This window comes from Desmodus rotundus, chromosome 13 (assembly GCF_022682495.2).
Source record: "Desmodus rotundus isolate HL8 chromosome 13, HLdesRot8A.1, whole genome shotgun sequence".
NCBI lineage: Eukaryota > Metazoa > Chordata > Mammalia > Chiroptera > Phyllostomidae > Desmodus > Desmodus rotundus.
This window is the reverse complement of record NC_071399.1, coordinates 92635180-92653299: the sequence shown is the minus strand read 5'-3', so window position 1 is coordinate 92653299 and position 18120 is coordinate 92635180. Positions and strand designations below refer to the sequence as shown.

At 48.2% G+C, this 18120-nt stretch overlaps 2 protein-coding genes across 6 annotated transcripts in view; one reads left to right on the top strand and one right to left on the bottom strand.

The window, feature by feature from the left end:
- The window catches only part of NBEA (neurobeachin), a 470020-nt gene that overhangs the window by 145636 nt on the left and 306264 nt on the right, over positions 1 to 18120 (bottom strand). The gene's annotated exons all lie outside the window — the stretch shown is intronic.
- MAB21L1 (mab-21 like 1) lies at positions 14433 to 16973 on the top strand. Its single transcript, XM_045201045.2, has one exon. The coding sequence runs from the start codon at positions 14953 to 14955 to the stop codon at positions 16030 to 16032; it is 1080 nt and encodes a 359-aa protein (XP_045056980.1). The 5' UTR covers positions 14433 to 14952; the 3' UTR covers positions 16033 to 16973.

Sequence of the window (18120 nt, the reverse complement as noted above, 5' to 3'; positions counted from 1 at the left end):
GAGACGCCCTGGGGGAGGCAGCTGGGTACCGAGCCTAAGGTTGGGGGGAGGGTCCTGGTTGCGGATAAGGACCTGGGACTCATTAACGTGTTTTACTGGGAAGTACAGGATGAATCATCACCCACTCGCTCACCCCCGAGTGCCGGCTCTGTGCTGGTGGAACAACCGGCCGGACTGAGCCAGGCTTCCACGGGGGTGCAGGGGCGCCGACGATCACGCACCTGGCCATCGAAGAGATGGTCACCTGCGCACGATGCTGGATGGGATGAGGGGCCCAGAGACAGAACAGGTGGGGTCCGAGTCCTGCTCTGGAGCTACTGTATGGGCTTGGATAAAAACACTCCAAGCTTTTTTGTGTGTTAACTCATTTGATGCACGCATGCCCCAGGTGGTAGATGCTAGTACCCCTATTTTCCAAGTGAGATAACGAACTTGGGGTACGTTTTGTGTACGACCAAGAGATTGAGCTCTGGAATCTGGACTCGGAAGGGCTGGCGGACCAACGCCAACTCTTCCTGGCTTTGTCGTCTCGGAGCCGCAGCCCCTCAACAAACACCACAAGGATGCCTCTGCCTCTCCGGTGCTGCTCAGGGACCGAGCACCCAGCGTGTAATCACAAGTCAAAACTAACTAACTGTGCTGGCTCATTCTTTGTCTCTCTTAAAAATGCAAAACTCGAACAATAAAACAAGAGGTGCTCTCGAAGCCCAAGCAATGAGTATGTCCCTGCAACTTTTTTCTCCCGGGCAGAGGGGGCATTAGCGGAGAGTCTGGCCGACTCGCACGCCGGGGCAAACTAAGGGGGAGAGTGACACGCTAGGTCAGGGTGTAAGTTCAGGCTGGAGTTTGTCAGAGGGGACATTAAATGTCTCGTGAAGAGATGCAAGGCTGTCCAGCGAGGTCCGAGGTGCCCACCAGGGCCGTGTGGCTGGAGCCCCACCCTGGTGGGGCGTCTCGGGGCAGGTAACCAAGTCCTTCCCGGCCTGGAAGGCCCTTGTTCTCTGTGTTCTAGAGGACGATGACTGTAAACACCGAGAACAACAGGCGAAGTCACAGCTCTCCACGGGTCCGCTGCAGTCTTTATTCAACAGGAAACCAGACAGGACCTAGGCCACGAACCGGCCCACCTGCAGCGCCTTCAGGGCCCTACCTCAGTCGGTCCTCATTGTCCCAGGCCCTCCGAAGCCACCGGACGCTAACTGCACAACAGGAGTGCCACCGCCTGAAACAGCGCGGACACGAAGGGGAGGCCCCCTGACGCGGCCACAAGTGCCACAGGCCCCTGCACCGCCCAGTGCTCAGCAAGGGCGAGGGCGTGGGCAGGGAGTCGAGCTCAGCCCTGAGCAGCTTGCAAACAGGAGGCTCCTCATCGGATGTAAAAAAAAAATTCTCATTTTGCTGGGAAACCTAATTCAGAAACAGGAATCTTCTGTCAATAATTTTCAAATATTTTCCTTGTCAGTTTTATTTCCCAGTGTTACATTGTTAAGAGTCTTTTCTCACTTAGGGGTTTCTACCCCATTACTCCTCTGCCACCAACATTTTGGGATATCAACCAAAAAGAAATACGGCAAAGAGCTGGCATTCCCCTCAACCCAGGGCCCGAACACAGAATGTAAACTTTTACTTCAAAATCTATTTCGCAGCATTTCAAACACCTAATTTATTTTCAATACCCATCAAACAAACATAAAACAGAGGAACTGTATCAACACACCGCTAGGAAAAAAAATAAGCGTCCTAGCTTATGAGTTGGAGAATCCTGAGGAGCCAGAGCAGACCACTCGAATAAATCACTCAGAGGATGAGCGGTCTTGCAGGCTTCAGGGGACCTCATTACCCCTCCAATATGCTCAGCAGAATGTACTTGGGTCAGCTGGGACCCACATACAATAGAGCAGCCAACTTATAAACTCCCCGACACGCAGGAAGAGTTCATCAAACAACCGCTTGTGCATTTGGATTCATGTGATAACACCTCTTATTGCATGAGCCACCCGACGAGACAGATGGGGCGGCGCTGGGCTTGAGAATGTCTCTTTTGTACCAGCCCGGGGCCTCCTTACTCCCCATTCAAGACCCAAGCTGCAAGAAAGCCAACGCTGGGGCCGGCTGTCTTTGTGTTCCGTCACCTAGGTGTCACGGCCGTGGTGAAGAGAGTATTAATGAAATGTCCTCTTTGAGGACAAAGTACATGGCCAATGAAAACATCTGCCTAAGGCTTTACAATAAGCAACACACCACAAAGGTGATACGTGTGTTTTCCCCCACAATTCACAGTGAAATACCAGAAATGCATTCTGTGCTTTATCAGTTACTCAGCTCCTGCCGGTCACCTTTGACTGCGCAGCCTCCTGGACGGACGTGCCTGCCACTGGCGTGTGCTGAGCGGGGCTTGCCTGCACTCCCTCCGGGTCCGGCAGGTCCTGCTCGAAGCGCTGTTTTCTTTCGAGGAAAGGAACAGAGCTGACTGCGCTCTGACCTGTTAGGCTCCTGTCGCTTCACGGGAAGTTTTTACACCGACTGCAACTTTACTAAACACGGCACTTTTAGACAGCATCCCCTCATGCTAAATCACTTAGAAATTAATGCAAAAAGAAGAAATATGAACGAACCAATACGAAAATTACTCCAATAATACTGTAAACCTATGACCACACTTATTTACATCAAAATTTGTGAGCTTTTCTGTGCATTGTTCAAACATACGGGAAAGCTGTAGATTCCATTTGTAGGCAAGACAATTATTGACAAAGCAAAATTGATAAATACGTAAAACACGGAAAGTGTCTTCCTCACACCTGACGGAGGGCGTTAGCCTGTAGAACTGATGCAGCCGTGAACACTGGTACCTGACGGGCGGTGCAGGGAACGGCACAGGCTGTGCGGTGTTCCGTGAACTTAACCTGCGCAGAGACCCCACTGAGTGGATCAGCCGCTTCACACACCCAGGCTGAGCAAAAACGGTAAACTTGTTATAGTTAAATTTTGTTTTGCTATGGACGTTCTGTATGTAGCCTATGACAAATTTTAAGAAAAAACTATTATGCTTGCCAATTCGTATTCAAAACAATACATAACTAGTTGTTATAAGTCGAACCACAGAAAAATAGCTAAAACTAGCTCTGTAAAATAGGTTGGAGAAAAGTCTTGTACTTAGGACCCCAGTAACACATTTTTAAACAAGGGAGATTATCTGTGGTTTGTTGACGCGCAGCCTGGCATCTGTCAGCAGGGTCACAGAACCACCCCCGAAGCTAGCACGGCCACGTCCCCCCCAATGCGGGTCCCTCCACTTTGTGCTCACCGGCCCATTGTGGGAGTCACAAATCCTGGGCTCCGCCCTTGGAGAAAATGATGTAGAGTGGGTCCTGAACGGGGAGGGGGCTTGCAATCTGCTCTAGATGTCACGGCTGAGAGCCCATGACCTCTTAAACGCCTTCAGTTTGAAGGACTGACTTCTGTGAAGAGCGCAGGACAAGACAGAAGGAGAAACAGGTGCCAGAGGGTGAGACTTTCCGGGAGAAAGCTCTGGATTCGGCGTGAGGAAGGGCTTCCTCCCAGGTACAGCAAGTGCCAGCAGCCCTCGGAGCAGGCAGTGAGCTGCTCACTGGTGGGGGCAGGGGCGTGGCCAGCACCCACCCTCAGTGACGGCGGGGTGGCGGAGGTTCCGACTGTGCGGGAGGGGGCTGCATTCCATCCTCCCCCACCCTGATTCACGATACATTGTAATATGTTCACTGTACATTCTGTATATTCGTATTCACAGTGGAATAGTTACAAATTTTTAAGCATTAGTAGTGATCAGTAATTGTAAGCAGAGTTCTGAAATTCAAGTGCATAAATAGAGAACATTTACGACAGTCAAATGTACCACTGAAAAAAATCCCGGCATGGTATCTTTGCCAAAGAGACATTTAGCAGGCAGTAAAAACAGCTGGCCTTCATGTAGCTTTCTTGGCAATAATCCTATTCAAATTCGTGATAAAAGGGGGTTTTCAATATGTCTTCAACTGAAAGGTCACAGAGTAAACTCATATGCATAAAAGAACAGTATAAAAAAAGTATACTATAAAATATGGTAACAGACAAGTACAAAGATGCTTACTCAAGTGACTGCTGAAGTAACGGTTTCCCCTCACCACTTGGTGACGGTTGCCCTGACAGTCTCAGGTTTGGCAGCGCAGTGGCTCTTCAGGTGAATCACTTCAATTCGGTATTCATGAAACAGTATGTATACAGTGTCTCGTTTCTCCTCTGTGGTTCGTCAATGCATTAAAAGCCTCCTATAAAGAACTTGATCTATCTCATCGAACAATGATATTCTTGATGTAGATGAGCCTGGAGTTTCCTTTCAGAGTAACACTGACATCCCAGCAGCAGCTACTCAAGGCTACGTCTGGGCACGGACAGGACACCCACATGCACCACCCCCATACCCACATGTGTGCACTTGCACGCGTGCACACCACCACACGTGCACACCCCCCACAATCACATTCACACGCACGCTCACACGTGCACAAACGTGTGCACAACCACACGTGTGCACGCACACCATCACACACATTCGTACACACGTGCACGTGCACACACGCCCTCCACACTATGGGCCCAGGTGTTGCAACACTAAGAGTGGCTGAAGGCAGACAGCCTGGTTCTGTAATGGCCAGTGTGACCCTGGTCAGGACAATTAACCTTTCTAATCTCAGCCTATTTGTTAATGGGAACTACTACTATCTGCTGTGCAGATTGAAAGAGATTAAATACTCCTCTAGTAACTGTCCCCGTTCTTTTTTCTTTTTTTATTCTCACCCCAGGACATGCTTATCGATTTTAGAGAGAGGGGAAGGGAGGGAGAGTAACATTGATCAGATTGGGACCCACTGCCTCTCAGCGGTGCCCCAACCAGGGACTGACCCTCGACCTTTCTGTTTATGGGTTACGCCCCAAATTGGCCAGGGCAGTTGTCTCTATTTTTTATCACCCATTTCTCTCAACTCAAGAAATTACTTTAAGTATCAGACGTATTAACGCGTGGGAAAGTCTTTAGTAAACTGAAACTACCATTGCAGTTGCAAAGTACGTATCACCATTGCAGTTGCAAAGTATGTATCACCTCGTTTAGTAAGCAATGTATCCCCTCTCCCCACGGCACATTATGCTTAATGGTATTCATTTGTTAACGGTGCTCACTTTTATTTTGAATAATCTGTGTAGGTATATGTCTCATAACACAAAAACAAGTTTCTATGGAATAAATTAACAACTTAAAACAAAAGCTCAAGTTTGAAAACAAAGAAAACAATCAATCGCAACAAATATTCTCTAAGTTATTTTGGAGTAATCCAGAGTCCTAAAGGAATAATATCTATAACCATTTATTTGGGACAGGCTGGACCTACCACATGGCAGGAGGAGAGAGGTTTTACCATTCAACTGAAGAGAAAGAAAAGATACGTTTCCCCCCAGACTTCACCAGCCTGTTTCCTGGCCTGAACAGTCTGGTCAGTTTTCTCAATGACTCACACCACCTGAGTTACATTTGGAGCCCAAGTACATGCTCTCGTGTGGTCGTGAAGTACCTGTTACCGGGAGTTCCTCATTTGAGAGTATTACAGCCTTCAAGGGGGAAGCGCTGTAGACCACACAAAAATCCGAAAGCCAGAAAAAGTGAGTCGGTGTCATTTGCCACAGCTCTCATTTTTGTTTTACAGACACAGACACGGAAATAGCCATGGTCCACCCCTGCACCCCCACGTGAGTGTAAAAGGCTAATAAGCCACCTCTGAAGAGGGGTGATCTGGGGGCCTTGCTCCGTGCCTGTGAGCTCTGCAATCTGCAGGGAGTGGCATATTTGTCATCATTAGCTGGGCTGTGACAGCGGGCACCCGGGTGTCCCCCAGCCAGTGGTACAGACACTCTGGGTTTCGGCTGCCATTGGGTGTAGTAGGTTTCTTGAGGACCGAGTATCTTTTATGAAAGGATTTGGGATGGAACCAACAGCAGCGAACGTATCTGCATTTTCCCTAACACGGCAGAGACAATGATAGCTCATAATTAGCAGGTCGCCTCCAGACAGCCAGATGCCAGAGTGCAGACCGAATGAGCGTCTAGGGCTGCGGTGGAGGGAGGGGCCGCTCCTAGCACGCGCACGGGCGCCGGCGGAGGGGTATTTTTCCAAGCCTGGATTAGGGTGATCCACTGATTAAGTATATCCGGGAAAACAGGTTGAAGATGGAGAGGCTACTTCTCGGGCACGCTTTAAATGTGGCTGTGAGCAGTGTCGCAGCACAGTGTCTACCCTGCTACGTCATTCACACAGATGACGTGCATACACTTGACGAGCGTTCTAAAATACTCCACGCCAAAAGTTTAAAACCAGAACCTTTGAACGTGAACACACCCAGAAAAGAATTTTTAAAACTTTCAAATTTTATAAATATGCTTGTCTTGTTCATGAAAAGCTATCTAAAGCAAAAAAAAAAAAAAAAAAAGAAGTTTCAATTCAGAAATAGGTCGGACAGATCTTTAAAAGTAACAATCGACACTCCCTTTAAAAATCATCAATGCTTGGAAACATAATCAATAATGCTCGGTTTCATATTATTATGTAAACTAGTTTTCCACAAATAAAACTAATTTTTGTGTTAATGTAAAATCTATGCAAATACATGCAGTCATTTATCAGGAAAGCTGACAAGCATTCCATATTGGAGGGGCAAATGGAGCTGCCGCGGGAATAGAGGCAATTAATTATTTCTGTATTTTTTCTCCCTCTGTCTTCAGGCACAAAAGTTATCCATCCAGTTAAAACAGCAAATGAAATAAAGAGATTTTTTTATTTAAACACATATGGCTTTTGCCTGCAACACTGACCACCACAAGGCCCGCAGACGCCCGTGACTAAACTGCGCCCGGCAGATGCACACTGGGGAGAGCCGCGTGGGGAGCACACAGATGACGGGCCGGGTTTGCTCGGAAAAGAGAAACAGAAACACCCGAGTGCCCTCAAACCCGCTTTTTCTCACCCAGTGAGTTATGCAATTTGTTTTAAAAGACAGGTTTAGGTTGCAAAAAAATGGATCCTTGGTCTGCTGCGCGAAGGAAGGAGTTTTTATATCTGCGCACAGACATTTGGTTTGTGAATGATGGAGCAGCGGGCTTCTACTTACGTGGACAGAAGAGCTACCAATTTTTAAACTTCTCGGTCTCACAGTTAAAAGTTCGTGTCCTTCAGGACTGTCATAGGGCAAGTGACTGGGTAGATACTGTCGAAATGTCCAGTTATTATTATTTTAAAATCCACGTCGCTGCAATCTCTAAGGTGTTACTGAAAACTGGGAGGGTTGTTATGAAACAAGTTGCAGAAGTGAGAGCACATCCTGGCGGTGGCAGGAACCCTGCAGTCAGTGCTGTTTCCTTTCCGGTGGGTAACATAAGAAACCGTATGCAGGCGGATTCCATCTCTTACCATCTGAAACACTGGTGGGGTGTGTGCCTGCGTACTTCCAGTCTGCATACACAGGCTATTCTGCAAACCATAAAGAGTGCATTTCCTAAAATGCTTTAAGATTACTAGGAAAGCAATAACTTCTTCTTAATAGGCCTGTAAGCATGCACAGCATTAAAATTTCTATTGTAATTGCCATATGAAGATATAAAGCAGAAAGCATTTAAGTAACCGTATACTTGGGGGAAGAACAGGAGACCGGAGGTCCCATTCCAAGTTGTAAAAAGGGCAAAAGACTTAAAAGAGCATCATTATCAATAAAAATGTTCGCACGCCTGCAATTTAAGAATTCTTTGTTTGGAATATTTATAACCATCTAAATTTAAATGACATTATATATTTATATGAAATTAGAAGCATGTGTTCCAAGAATGTGTATATGTTAATTAATATTAGCTCTAATAAACTCCTTAGTCTTGTCCCCCAACACTCAAGGGAAGGATTAATTTTCTAAAAATGTAGAGCAAAATGTAATTTAAATGTTGAGATGAGATTTATTTTTCTAGTGACATTAAGCTAATATCGTTACAAATACGTCTCAAATGTTGCTAACTTATATGAAAGACCCGTTTCTTAACACATACTTTGGCGTGTGAACTGCAAACCACGTTCCCAGGTCTAGTGTGTGCGTTCACGCCGGCGGGACAAACACCGGCAGTTCCTTTGAAAAGTGGAATTTCCCTAAGCATTACTGTCACACGCCACAATTACACACCCTGTATCTAACACAAAACCTGTAAACCTATGGCTTGGATAACCTACAATGCCCTTTTATATTCTGCTTCTACCTCAGTGCGGCTCTCTGATTAAAGTGGCTCGGAGGTTAGGAGCATGACAAAATAATAAATTCTTAGGGGAATGAATAAAGGTGTTTATAGTCTAAAGATTCTTTGATAGAAAACTAAAAACACCCAGACATTTATAAATGAATCATAAAATTTACAAATTAAAAACATCAAACAGGGGCGTGAGGAAACTTTTTCTGTAGCAATAGAAATATCCCACGTCTGTGCCAGACTTATGCTATGTGATTGTATCCCTTTATCGGAATTCATAAAAGGGCACATTCATATGGGAAAAAAACACAGAACACTAATGTATGCAAGTTATACGCAAGTAAACTTGCCTTAAAATAAAAAAATTCACATAAAAATACAGTAACATTACACTGTTTGTGTCAAAGGCGCCACGACTTGTTACGGGAAACACCATCCCCAACTCCTCGCTGCTCGCGTTGCGATCAGAGCTCGAGGTTTGGACACAAGGAGCTGACCTGCGACTAACGAGCAGGAACTGCCTCCCAGGCCTTCCGACTTGATTCTGACAAGTCGCTATACTGAAAAGTGGGTTTGTTAGAAATAGTACACATTGTTATAAGAAAACATTACTACAACAGTGAAAATAACCGTAGGTGGAAATGAAGTATCATTGAGGTAATCTAGTCTCAGATAAATGGCGTCACCTCTGTATCTACATGTAAAACTATAAAGGAAGTTCCTAGATATAATGTAATTTCCTTCTTTCCATAAATCATTTTCTTGCATATGATACACATGATAAAAGGTAATAGTGTTTTTTTTAAGTTTAGAGTAATTATCCTTTTATATTATTACTCCAGTTACTGATCATTAAAAAAGTAAATCCTAGTTGAGAGGAACTGCTTTGTTCATTAAAAAAATCAGCTGCAAAACTGTAAGACAGAAATAGCAAAGGTGATTTTAGACATGCGGTCATCTGAAGGTGATGGTCTACAGCCCAGACTTCAGCCTCGAGGTCATGGCCAGGGTTTCCAGTGGCCGGACGGCATGCAGCGGGGACAGGAACGAGAGCCCTGGAGCCCTGGGTGCCCTACTACAGACGCCCTGATTAACAGACTAACCGCTCCTGACCGCACTGTTTTCTGCACGCGCTCAAATCTCTGGTGGACCGAGAAGGCCCGCATGTGGCCCCACGCACCTGAGTCTGTAACCCACGCTAGTGATGGGTAAGGAGGCCTGGTGTTCATCTGTTCACACAGAAGAGAATCCTACGAGCCCGTCTGCCCTGTCGGACCATGTCTGCAAATACCCAAATGAAAACTATCAGCTGAAGTCGAATGATAGGAAGTCATTCTTGGAGTTTATGAAGATGACCCTGACCTTCTCAGCGGTGTATGAAGAGCTGCAACAGCAGAATTGACGCCTGCTCCCCAATACTCAGCAAAAGACCAGCCCCGATGCCCTCACCTGTTTGGAAGGGTTAGACGGTGTTGAGTTTGAGCACTGAGAAGACGTTTTTGTTGGTAACCCCTTCCCCACAAGCTTTTCAGTCTACAGATGCAACTCAGGACACCCTGTATGAAGTTCCAGGATTCGCATCCTGTACTACGAATGTCCTGTATCCTCAGACCGTCTAATCAACCCAGGCCCTACGTCTCTTTTTCTGTCAAAAGAAGGATTTTGGACAGACAAGGGTCCAACATCACCTCCAACCCGCAAATGTACAGGCGGCAACAATTCTTGTAAAGTAAGGACACTTCCAGCGTCATTTTAGCCTCCAAGTTACCTTCTGTTCAGCGAGCAAGTTCAGTCAGCAGCACGCTGGGAAAAATGAAAGCACTCCCCACTAAGAATCTGACCACGGGACTGCGTTCTGTAAGGATGAGCCAGACTGAGGCAACAGCCCTGGTCATTCCAGTGAAGAATTAAGGAAACAATTTTAAAAAATTCACCACCATTCTCTGGACACTCTGGCTGAAGAGACAAAATGGGGCCTCAGGGTGCGATGACCTGCATCCTCCGCTTCACGTGGTCATAAACCCAGCATTAGAGTGTAATTGTTTTAGGGAATCACAGAAACTTTTGAAGCTCTCGAGTCACTTTGTTTCAAGTGCTGTCACACACAGAGTCACAACAGGAAGAAGGGGGTAGATGCCGTCAAATTAGATTACCAGAAAGACGCCCCCGATTTCACTTTATTTCATGTGACACATAAAGAAAGCCCTGCACAAATATGTGTCTTTAATTCCTCTGGTGTAAAAAAAGAAAGATATTGTGTCTGGCAGAATGAAATAGCCTGAGCGCATTGAAAAGAGGAGGAGGGGAGGAATCAGATGCTTACAATGAGCCTTCAAAGCCACTCCAGCAGTAGGGATAAATAATTCAATAAACTCTACTTCATATTCTTTTTATCTCCCCAGTGCAATAAGCACATATTAAAAAATAAAGCTTTAAATTCATGAATACTCGCGAACAGAACAGCAGCCGGCAGATAATGAAAACACGCAGAGCACATCTCTGTGAGCGTTTCCCGTGTGCGCAGCGTGCCCTCTAACAGACTCATTTCTCCAGAGGAAGTCACAGTGGCTGAAATTTAGGAACATGCAGTTCCAATTAAATCAGTATTTTCTTTAAAACAGAAACCTTGCATTCCTACATTTCTCAACAGGCTTTTTCTTTAAACCTGAAAGGTGACTATGCATTACTCTGTGTGGCCCATCACATAAGCAGGTTTACAGCATGGGGATAAATTACCGAGGAAATAACATGTTGGGGAAAATATTTTGCCGTTGTCATTTTGAATGCTTTGACAAGTTAAAAATCACAGTATTGTTTTATATTCGTTAATACATAAAACTTATGATAATGGTGAGCTTGTGAAGTCTTTGGATTTTTTTTTCCTAAATGGTGTCTATCTTTTAAATCAAGGCTGCCTGAACTAAGTAAACGAAATGAAAAAGTCAAACTGGTTAGACCTTAAAATTCCAGATGCCCTTCAAATGTAAGCATCTCAAACCATCATTAAATCGTGAGATCCTTGGTGTTTCCCCTTCAATTAGGCCAGTTTTCTTCAGTCATCATTCTATCGTTAGCTCATGTGAACAGGCCTGCCCAGCATGCCAATGAAAACAATGGACACTTACATCCTAAGGGCAGGGTGCACACACAAGCTTTTATTCTTAGGATTATGTTCATGGCCAAAGAAATAGTACAACTAGTGTCATTCGAGTTGCTTTATGAAGTTTCCCCCATGTAAATAAATTGACTTTAAGCTATCTCCATGCATTACATAATCGCGTGAAATAATTAGTTCAATAGGTCAAATAATACTTCAAAAAATGTCTGACTATACAATAGTTAGATTCCTCCCACAAAACAAGTCTATCTCTAAAGCCTTGGTTGAAAAGGACGAAACTGCACAAAAACTAGGTTATGTAAGTTACTTTTCGCAAGTTATTTCAATAAAAGAGAAGGGATGGAAGACACACTCCGCAGAAGAGTTCGGTGTTCCCTTCAACAGTTGAGAGGTGTCTGCGATCGCCGGAAAGACTGAGCTGCAGAAAGCAATTCATCTCACGTGTTCAACGTAACAGAAAATCGCGAGTCGCAGCGAGGAGCAGCTCTGGCACCGGAGTGTGATCCCCCGCGCCGGGTTCCAGCACAGTGATAACAGCGGCGGAGGGGCCCTGTGTTATGTAAATCACTGTCAGCGCCCTGGGGGGTGGGTGCCCGGGAAGCCACCCCGTCAGCACGCCCGGAGTCCTTGAAACGGAATGACTTCACTTCCCTGGAACAGAGGAGGAACACAGGAGGGCTAACGAGCTTCTTAGTTCTTTTCTCACCATCCATTTTTCTTCTTCAAAGTGCAAATCGTTAGTGAAAAGGCCCCGGTTACACCAATTAGTTTGCACAAAGTGCTTGGGTGTTTAGCTTCGCTTTAACCCAATTAAGCCGCACAGTGAGCCCCGAAGATGCGCCACCTGCGCGCCTGGCTCCAGCGAGGCCAGCCCGGCGCCCCTCGCGTCCTTGGCGTTAGACCCTCCCGGACGGCCGCGCCACGGTCCCCCGAACGGCCCCGGGGCCTCCGCGACCCAGGCTGCGTCCTGTCCTCGATAACCGGGGTACTTGCAGGTGGCCCAGGAAATCGAGGGGTGAGTGCTCGGCCAAGAAACTGTGGCCTGATCAGGGGAGCGCGCTGGGGAACCAGAAAGCGCTGCTTGGCTTCAAGCACACGTGGGCCGGGGGCTGAGCGATGCGTGGGCAGAGCCCCTGGCCTCCAGCCGACGCAGAGAAACCCGGCAGGCCCAGTGAGGCTCTGAAATGACCGGCTCGCAGAAATAAAACCCTGGGGACAGGAAGCAGACGGAGGCAAGGCCGGCCGGGGAGTACGGAGCAGCGGGAAGGAGGCCAGCGGGAAGTAGCCGGGACCTGCACTGGGTGAAGGACGGTGGGGGCTTCTCCCCAGAGACCAAGGCACGTCTTCAGCTCAGTGGCCGCGGGCCTTCCGCTCGGATTAGCTCCCTCTCCCAACTGCCAGGAGGTAGTGGTGCGTTCACCCGCGACGCCCGCACAGCCAGGAGGGGCTGCTCGGGTGTGCCCGGTCCTGCCCCCGCGGGGGTGCCGGTTCTCGGGGAACAGAGCTGATCAAGGCCGTCAGCCCCCAATCTAACGTACCACTTGAAGCTAGACCACACTCTGTCACTCTCGGATGACGAGAGTCAAGAATGGGTGGCTTTGTGACGCTGTACAGTGCGCCGCCACTTCCCCCAGTCAAAAGCTGGAGCAAAAATCGGGGGCTCCCCACTAGATCTTGTTGAAAGGGGCTGTGAACGAGAAGTGCCTACAAACCTGTTCCCAGGGCTTGGAGGGCTGGGCTGGAAACACTCTTCCCTGGGAAGAGGCCACATCTGAAGGAGAGGCAGGCGGTGAAAACCCGCCCGCGCTTCCCTGGGAGCCGGGCACAGTCCGAGGAGTAGCTCTGTCTTTTGCCGCACACTAAGGACTCAACTGGTACCCCTCCCCAAAGGTTCCGCAAGTCAGCTCCCCCTCCTGCTTCCAGGTTCCACATTTAGACATGTTGGTTTCTTTCTAATTTTCCCCCAAATGCTGTTTAATTAAAAAAAAAAAACCTGGATGGCTGCAAATTAATTTTCTTTTACAATCTTAACCATTTCCCCTTAATCAAACCACAGACTCACATAAAATTGTAAGTCCACTGTCAGGCCACCACGAAGGGTACTTAAGAGGGGAGCTATTTCCTGGATTCTGCATCTGTAAACAAGCCAGAAAAGCCAACGCTGCACGTTTTCGGGACAGTTCTCTGCCAGCAGGTCTCATGTCAATGATCTTTCTTGAATTTCACATACTGACATACAGCTCACTAGGAATGCACATTAAAATCTCCCCATCGCGGAGATCGCTGATTTCTCGAATATTCCTGCGAGTGCACACAGAACTTCGTGTCCCACGTGTAATGCCGGCCGCGCCCACCGCAGCACAAAGGGGGCTGCGGTGGGGGGAGGGGCTTACTAAACATTCTTTTTAAACACCCTAACTTCAGCTGCGGCAGACAATGTCTAACACACTCGGCAATAATTTTCAGATTCCTTTCAACAACTGCAAATGAGGAACAAACAGAATTAAAACACTGCTTAATATTTTTTAAAAAATCACCCCAACCCGGGAACCTCCAGAAAGCCGAAGTGCACATGCAGGAAAGAGCAAACTTGCGACCTGCACGGGAGAGACGTCAGGGGTGAACAGACCTCACTGGCCCTCCTCTAAATGCAAGCGAACGACTTCTGTCTCAGAAACCCCTCTAGGTCCCTAACTGATGGCTGACCACTCCAGTGTACACCTGTGTTCGCAGCTCGGCGGTGGAAGGGCCAGCGGGGTTTTCGGCGCGGAGGAGGACCACCTTGCCAAGTCTTTTCCGAGCGTCAATATGCTTCAAGTAAAGCCAGGGCTGAGCGGTCCCTCTTGATTTCCAAAACTGTCTAGGTGGCCTGCGTGGGCTCCCGCCGGCAGCAGCCTCCTACCTCGGGTCCCGTGCCTCTCTCCTTGAGGGGGATTAATTAGCCGGGCTGGGGCTGAAGGAGGCTGTCGTGACGAGCCCAGTGGCGATTGGCCGCCAGCCTGCCTGGCCCTGCCTTTATAATTTCCACACGAGTGCATCTGGGCTCCGAGACAACCCGACAGCAGCGTCTTCTGACACATCCACATGCACACGCACCCCGGCGCACGCTCGGCGCCGCTCTCCGCCGCCGAGTCCCAGTCCGGCACGCAGGAAGGATGACTCCCGGAAAGCGTAAATAAGCAGGGAAAGGGCTGCCTGTTGGGACTCCTGGAAGAGCTCTGCTGGGTATCAGCGCAACTTTTGTTTTTATAACCGAGAAGGGGATCTCTCCACGCCTTCCTCTCCCACCAGGATCCTCTTCCAGAAGAGGAGAGACAGAGAAAGGGCGGGGAGGGCAGTGTTCCGCTTTCAGAGCGGCCGGGAGCCCAGACGCCGGGAGGGGACCACGGCCGCTCCGACCCCCGCGGCGCCGCGCCGGGACTGCTTCGGAGACGCTGCGGGCGCCGGGCCGTTTCTGCACGAAGTTGGCTCCCGCTCTAGCAGCCGCGTTGGATCCCACAGCCTACTGCGAGACTCCGGTGTACAATCCGGATCTCTGCCCCAACATGATCGCGGCCCAGGCCAAGCTGGTGTACCACCTGAACAAGTACTACAACGAGAAGTGCCAGGCCAGGAAGGCCGCCATCGCCAAGACCATCCGCGAGGTCTGCAAAGTCGTGTCCGACGTTCTCAAGGAAGTGGAGGTGCAGGAGCCCCGCTTCATCAGCTCCCTCAACGAGATGGACAACCGCTACGAGGGCCTGGAGGTCATCTCGCCCACCGAATTCGAGGTGGTGCTTTACCTGAACCAAATGGGGGTGTTCAACTTTGTGGACGACGGCTCGCTGCCGGGCTGCGCGGTGCTGAAGCTGAGCGACGGGCGCAAGAGGAGCATGTCCCTGTGGGTGGAATTCATCACCGCCTCCGGCTACCTCTCGGCGCGCAAGATCCGGTCCCGGTTCCAGACGCTGGTGGCTCAGGCGGTGGACAAATGCAGCTACAGGGACGTGGTAAAGATGGTGGCGGACACCAGCGAAGTGAAACTGCGGATCCGGGATCGGTACGTGGTGCAGATCACGCCGGCGTTCAAGTGCACGGGGATCTGGCCGCGCAGCGCGGCCCACTGGCCGCTTCCCCACATCCCCTGGCCGGGACCCAACCGGGTGGCGGAGGTCAAAGCGGAAGGGTTCAACCTCTTGTCCAAGGAGTGCCACTCGCTGGCCGGCAAGCAGAGCTCGGCCGAGAGCGACGCCTGGGTGCTGCAGTTCGCCGAGGCCGAGAACCGCCTGCAGATGGGCGGCTGCCGGAAGAAATGCCTCTCCATCCTCAAGACCCTGCGGGACCGCCACCTGGAGCTGCCGGGCCAGCCCCTCAACAACTACCACATGAAGACGCTGGTCTCCTATGAGTGCGAGAAGCACCCCCGGGAGTCGGACTGGGACGAGTCCTGCCTGGGCGACCGGCTCAACGGCATCCTGCTGCAGCTCATCTCCTGCCTGCAGTGCCGGCGGTGCCCCCACTACTTCCTGCCCAACCTCGACCTGTTCCAGGGCAAGCCGCACTCGGCGCTGGAGAACGCCGCCAAGCAGACGTGGCGGCTGGCCAGGGAGATCCTCACCAACCCCAAAAGTTTGGAAAAACTTTAGAGGGCAGCGCGACCAGCAGCCGGACCGCGAGGACTCTGCCCGGCGTCCGCATCAAGTGGACGCTTCCTGTGCGGTCCCCTCTGTATCCCGCTTGTCAGCGCGAACCATCTCTTCCTTCGAAAGGAGGAGGGACGGAGGTTCGGGCAGCACCTCAGCCACCCCTCCAAGGGGAGAGAAACCAGTGGGGGAAGCAGATGGAGAACCCCGACCCACAAGTGTTCCAGACTTCCTCACCGAGATTTCCAGTCCCCCCCCAAAGCGCACCGTGACCCCCGGAAAAGCAGCCCGTCCCCAAGGCGAGCCCGCAGGCAAGGCTGCCTGAGCGGCGGCGGGTTACAGCAACCGGGTGGCTGGGTGCGCCTGTCCGCGCGCACACGTGGGGATCTGCCCTCTGAAGGAGAGTGTAATGTATATTTTGATGTGTAACAAATAATTGTGATCTCACGTTGTCTTTGAAGTGTGGATGTCGGTGTTTTGTGGTTTGGTGAACAGAAGTTAAATGGCCACTTTGGACACTTCCAGACGTTTTCCACTAACAAAGATACCATTTGCAGGTAGATTTCCTCCTGGTACTTTATCTGTCTTTGAAAGTGTCTGAACTTTAAGAAGTTTACATTTTGTTTCAAATATATTGCTTGTTCTATTTCTAACATTCCATAAGTATACTTGAAATGTTATTTAAATATATTCAAAGAAATTTGAATTCAGCGTATATAATAACGCTCGAATATCTGAATTATATATTTGAAAAAATGCACTTGAAATACACTGGATAATTACTTTTGTGATTTAGATTTTAATTTTTGTTGCTGGTTTTTATTTAATTAGAAGCTAATAAAGAGGTAAAATAAAAGTTGGTGTGTCTCACTCTGAATTGTTTTTCTGTGAAGAGATGTAATGCTTCATTTTGAAAACTGAACCCACTTGAATATTTTAAACATTTTGAGAATTATGTTAATAAAATCATTAAAAATGCTTTTAAACCCCACAATGCTTCTGTAGAGCTACAGAAGACAAGGGTCGACTCCCAGTGTCTAACTCACTTATACGACCATTTCTTCTTATCGCAGACACAACTTAAGTCTACCCAGCAGGCGTGCTCTCCGGGGCTAGTGCCTCCGCAGCACAGACTCACTCACAGAAAGTGAACTTAGCAAAGTCAGGCTAATTCTGACTTTGAAATTCTGAAATCTGTCCATGAAAGCCAACTGTGCAACACATTGAAGACAATCTCCGACCGGTTTTCAGTCAGACCTTATTTTAGGCAGTGTTTAAAATAGCTGAATAATAATCAGAAGTCCCAAATTCCTTTTTACCTCACAGGGCTAGCTAATGGTAAAAGCATAAAGACAAAGTTTAAATTATTTAGAGCCAAATACACTATATTTACACTCATTTGTAAAACTCAATTCTTTTGGAGCTAGAAGTGGAAGGAGCCCTGGAACGACCCTTCAGAGCATTTTCAGCCAACAAGAGCCGGAAGGGCTGATCACTTAGGGCCTCAGGGCAGTTAATTCAGGTGGGGGTAAATTTTAGAATTCCAATTGCTATTCTACAAATAGCATTTTATGAGGCTTTATTTCTAAATAAAATGAAATATAAAGAATAAAGTTCTGGATCTAAGGGAGCATTTGTCTTTAACTATTTTAGAATAACTGCCTCTGCAAACTGCTTAAAAGGAAGATCTTTGTAAAATGATTCTTGAGTATCTAGCATGACACTTCTGTTCTCGAGTTTTTAACCTCAGAAAAAAAAGTTTACAAACTGCACAGTCACATAAAAGTTAAAGTAACAGTAACACTGATTGCAGAAGAGAGGAGGTGAGGTGCCGAGCGTCCCAAATACTCGGTTCTAAAATCTACACGAGATTTAATAAGCAAATAAATGTTTATGCATTCCAAATCCTCCAAACAGGTTTTTTTCTGGCCTTACGCCCACAGAACAATACCAACTCTAAACATCTGAACGCGTGTATATACACATTTTAAGCCAAAGTTTCCCAGAGAATCGCTTCCTCTTCATCTGAAATTCACATGTAAAAACCCCCCACTATTTCAGATGAAAAATAGATGTAAAAATGGAGATGAA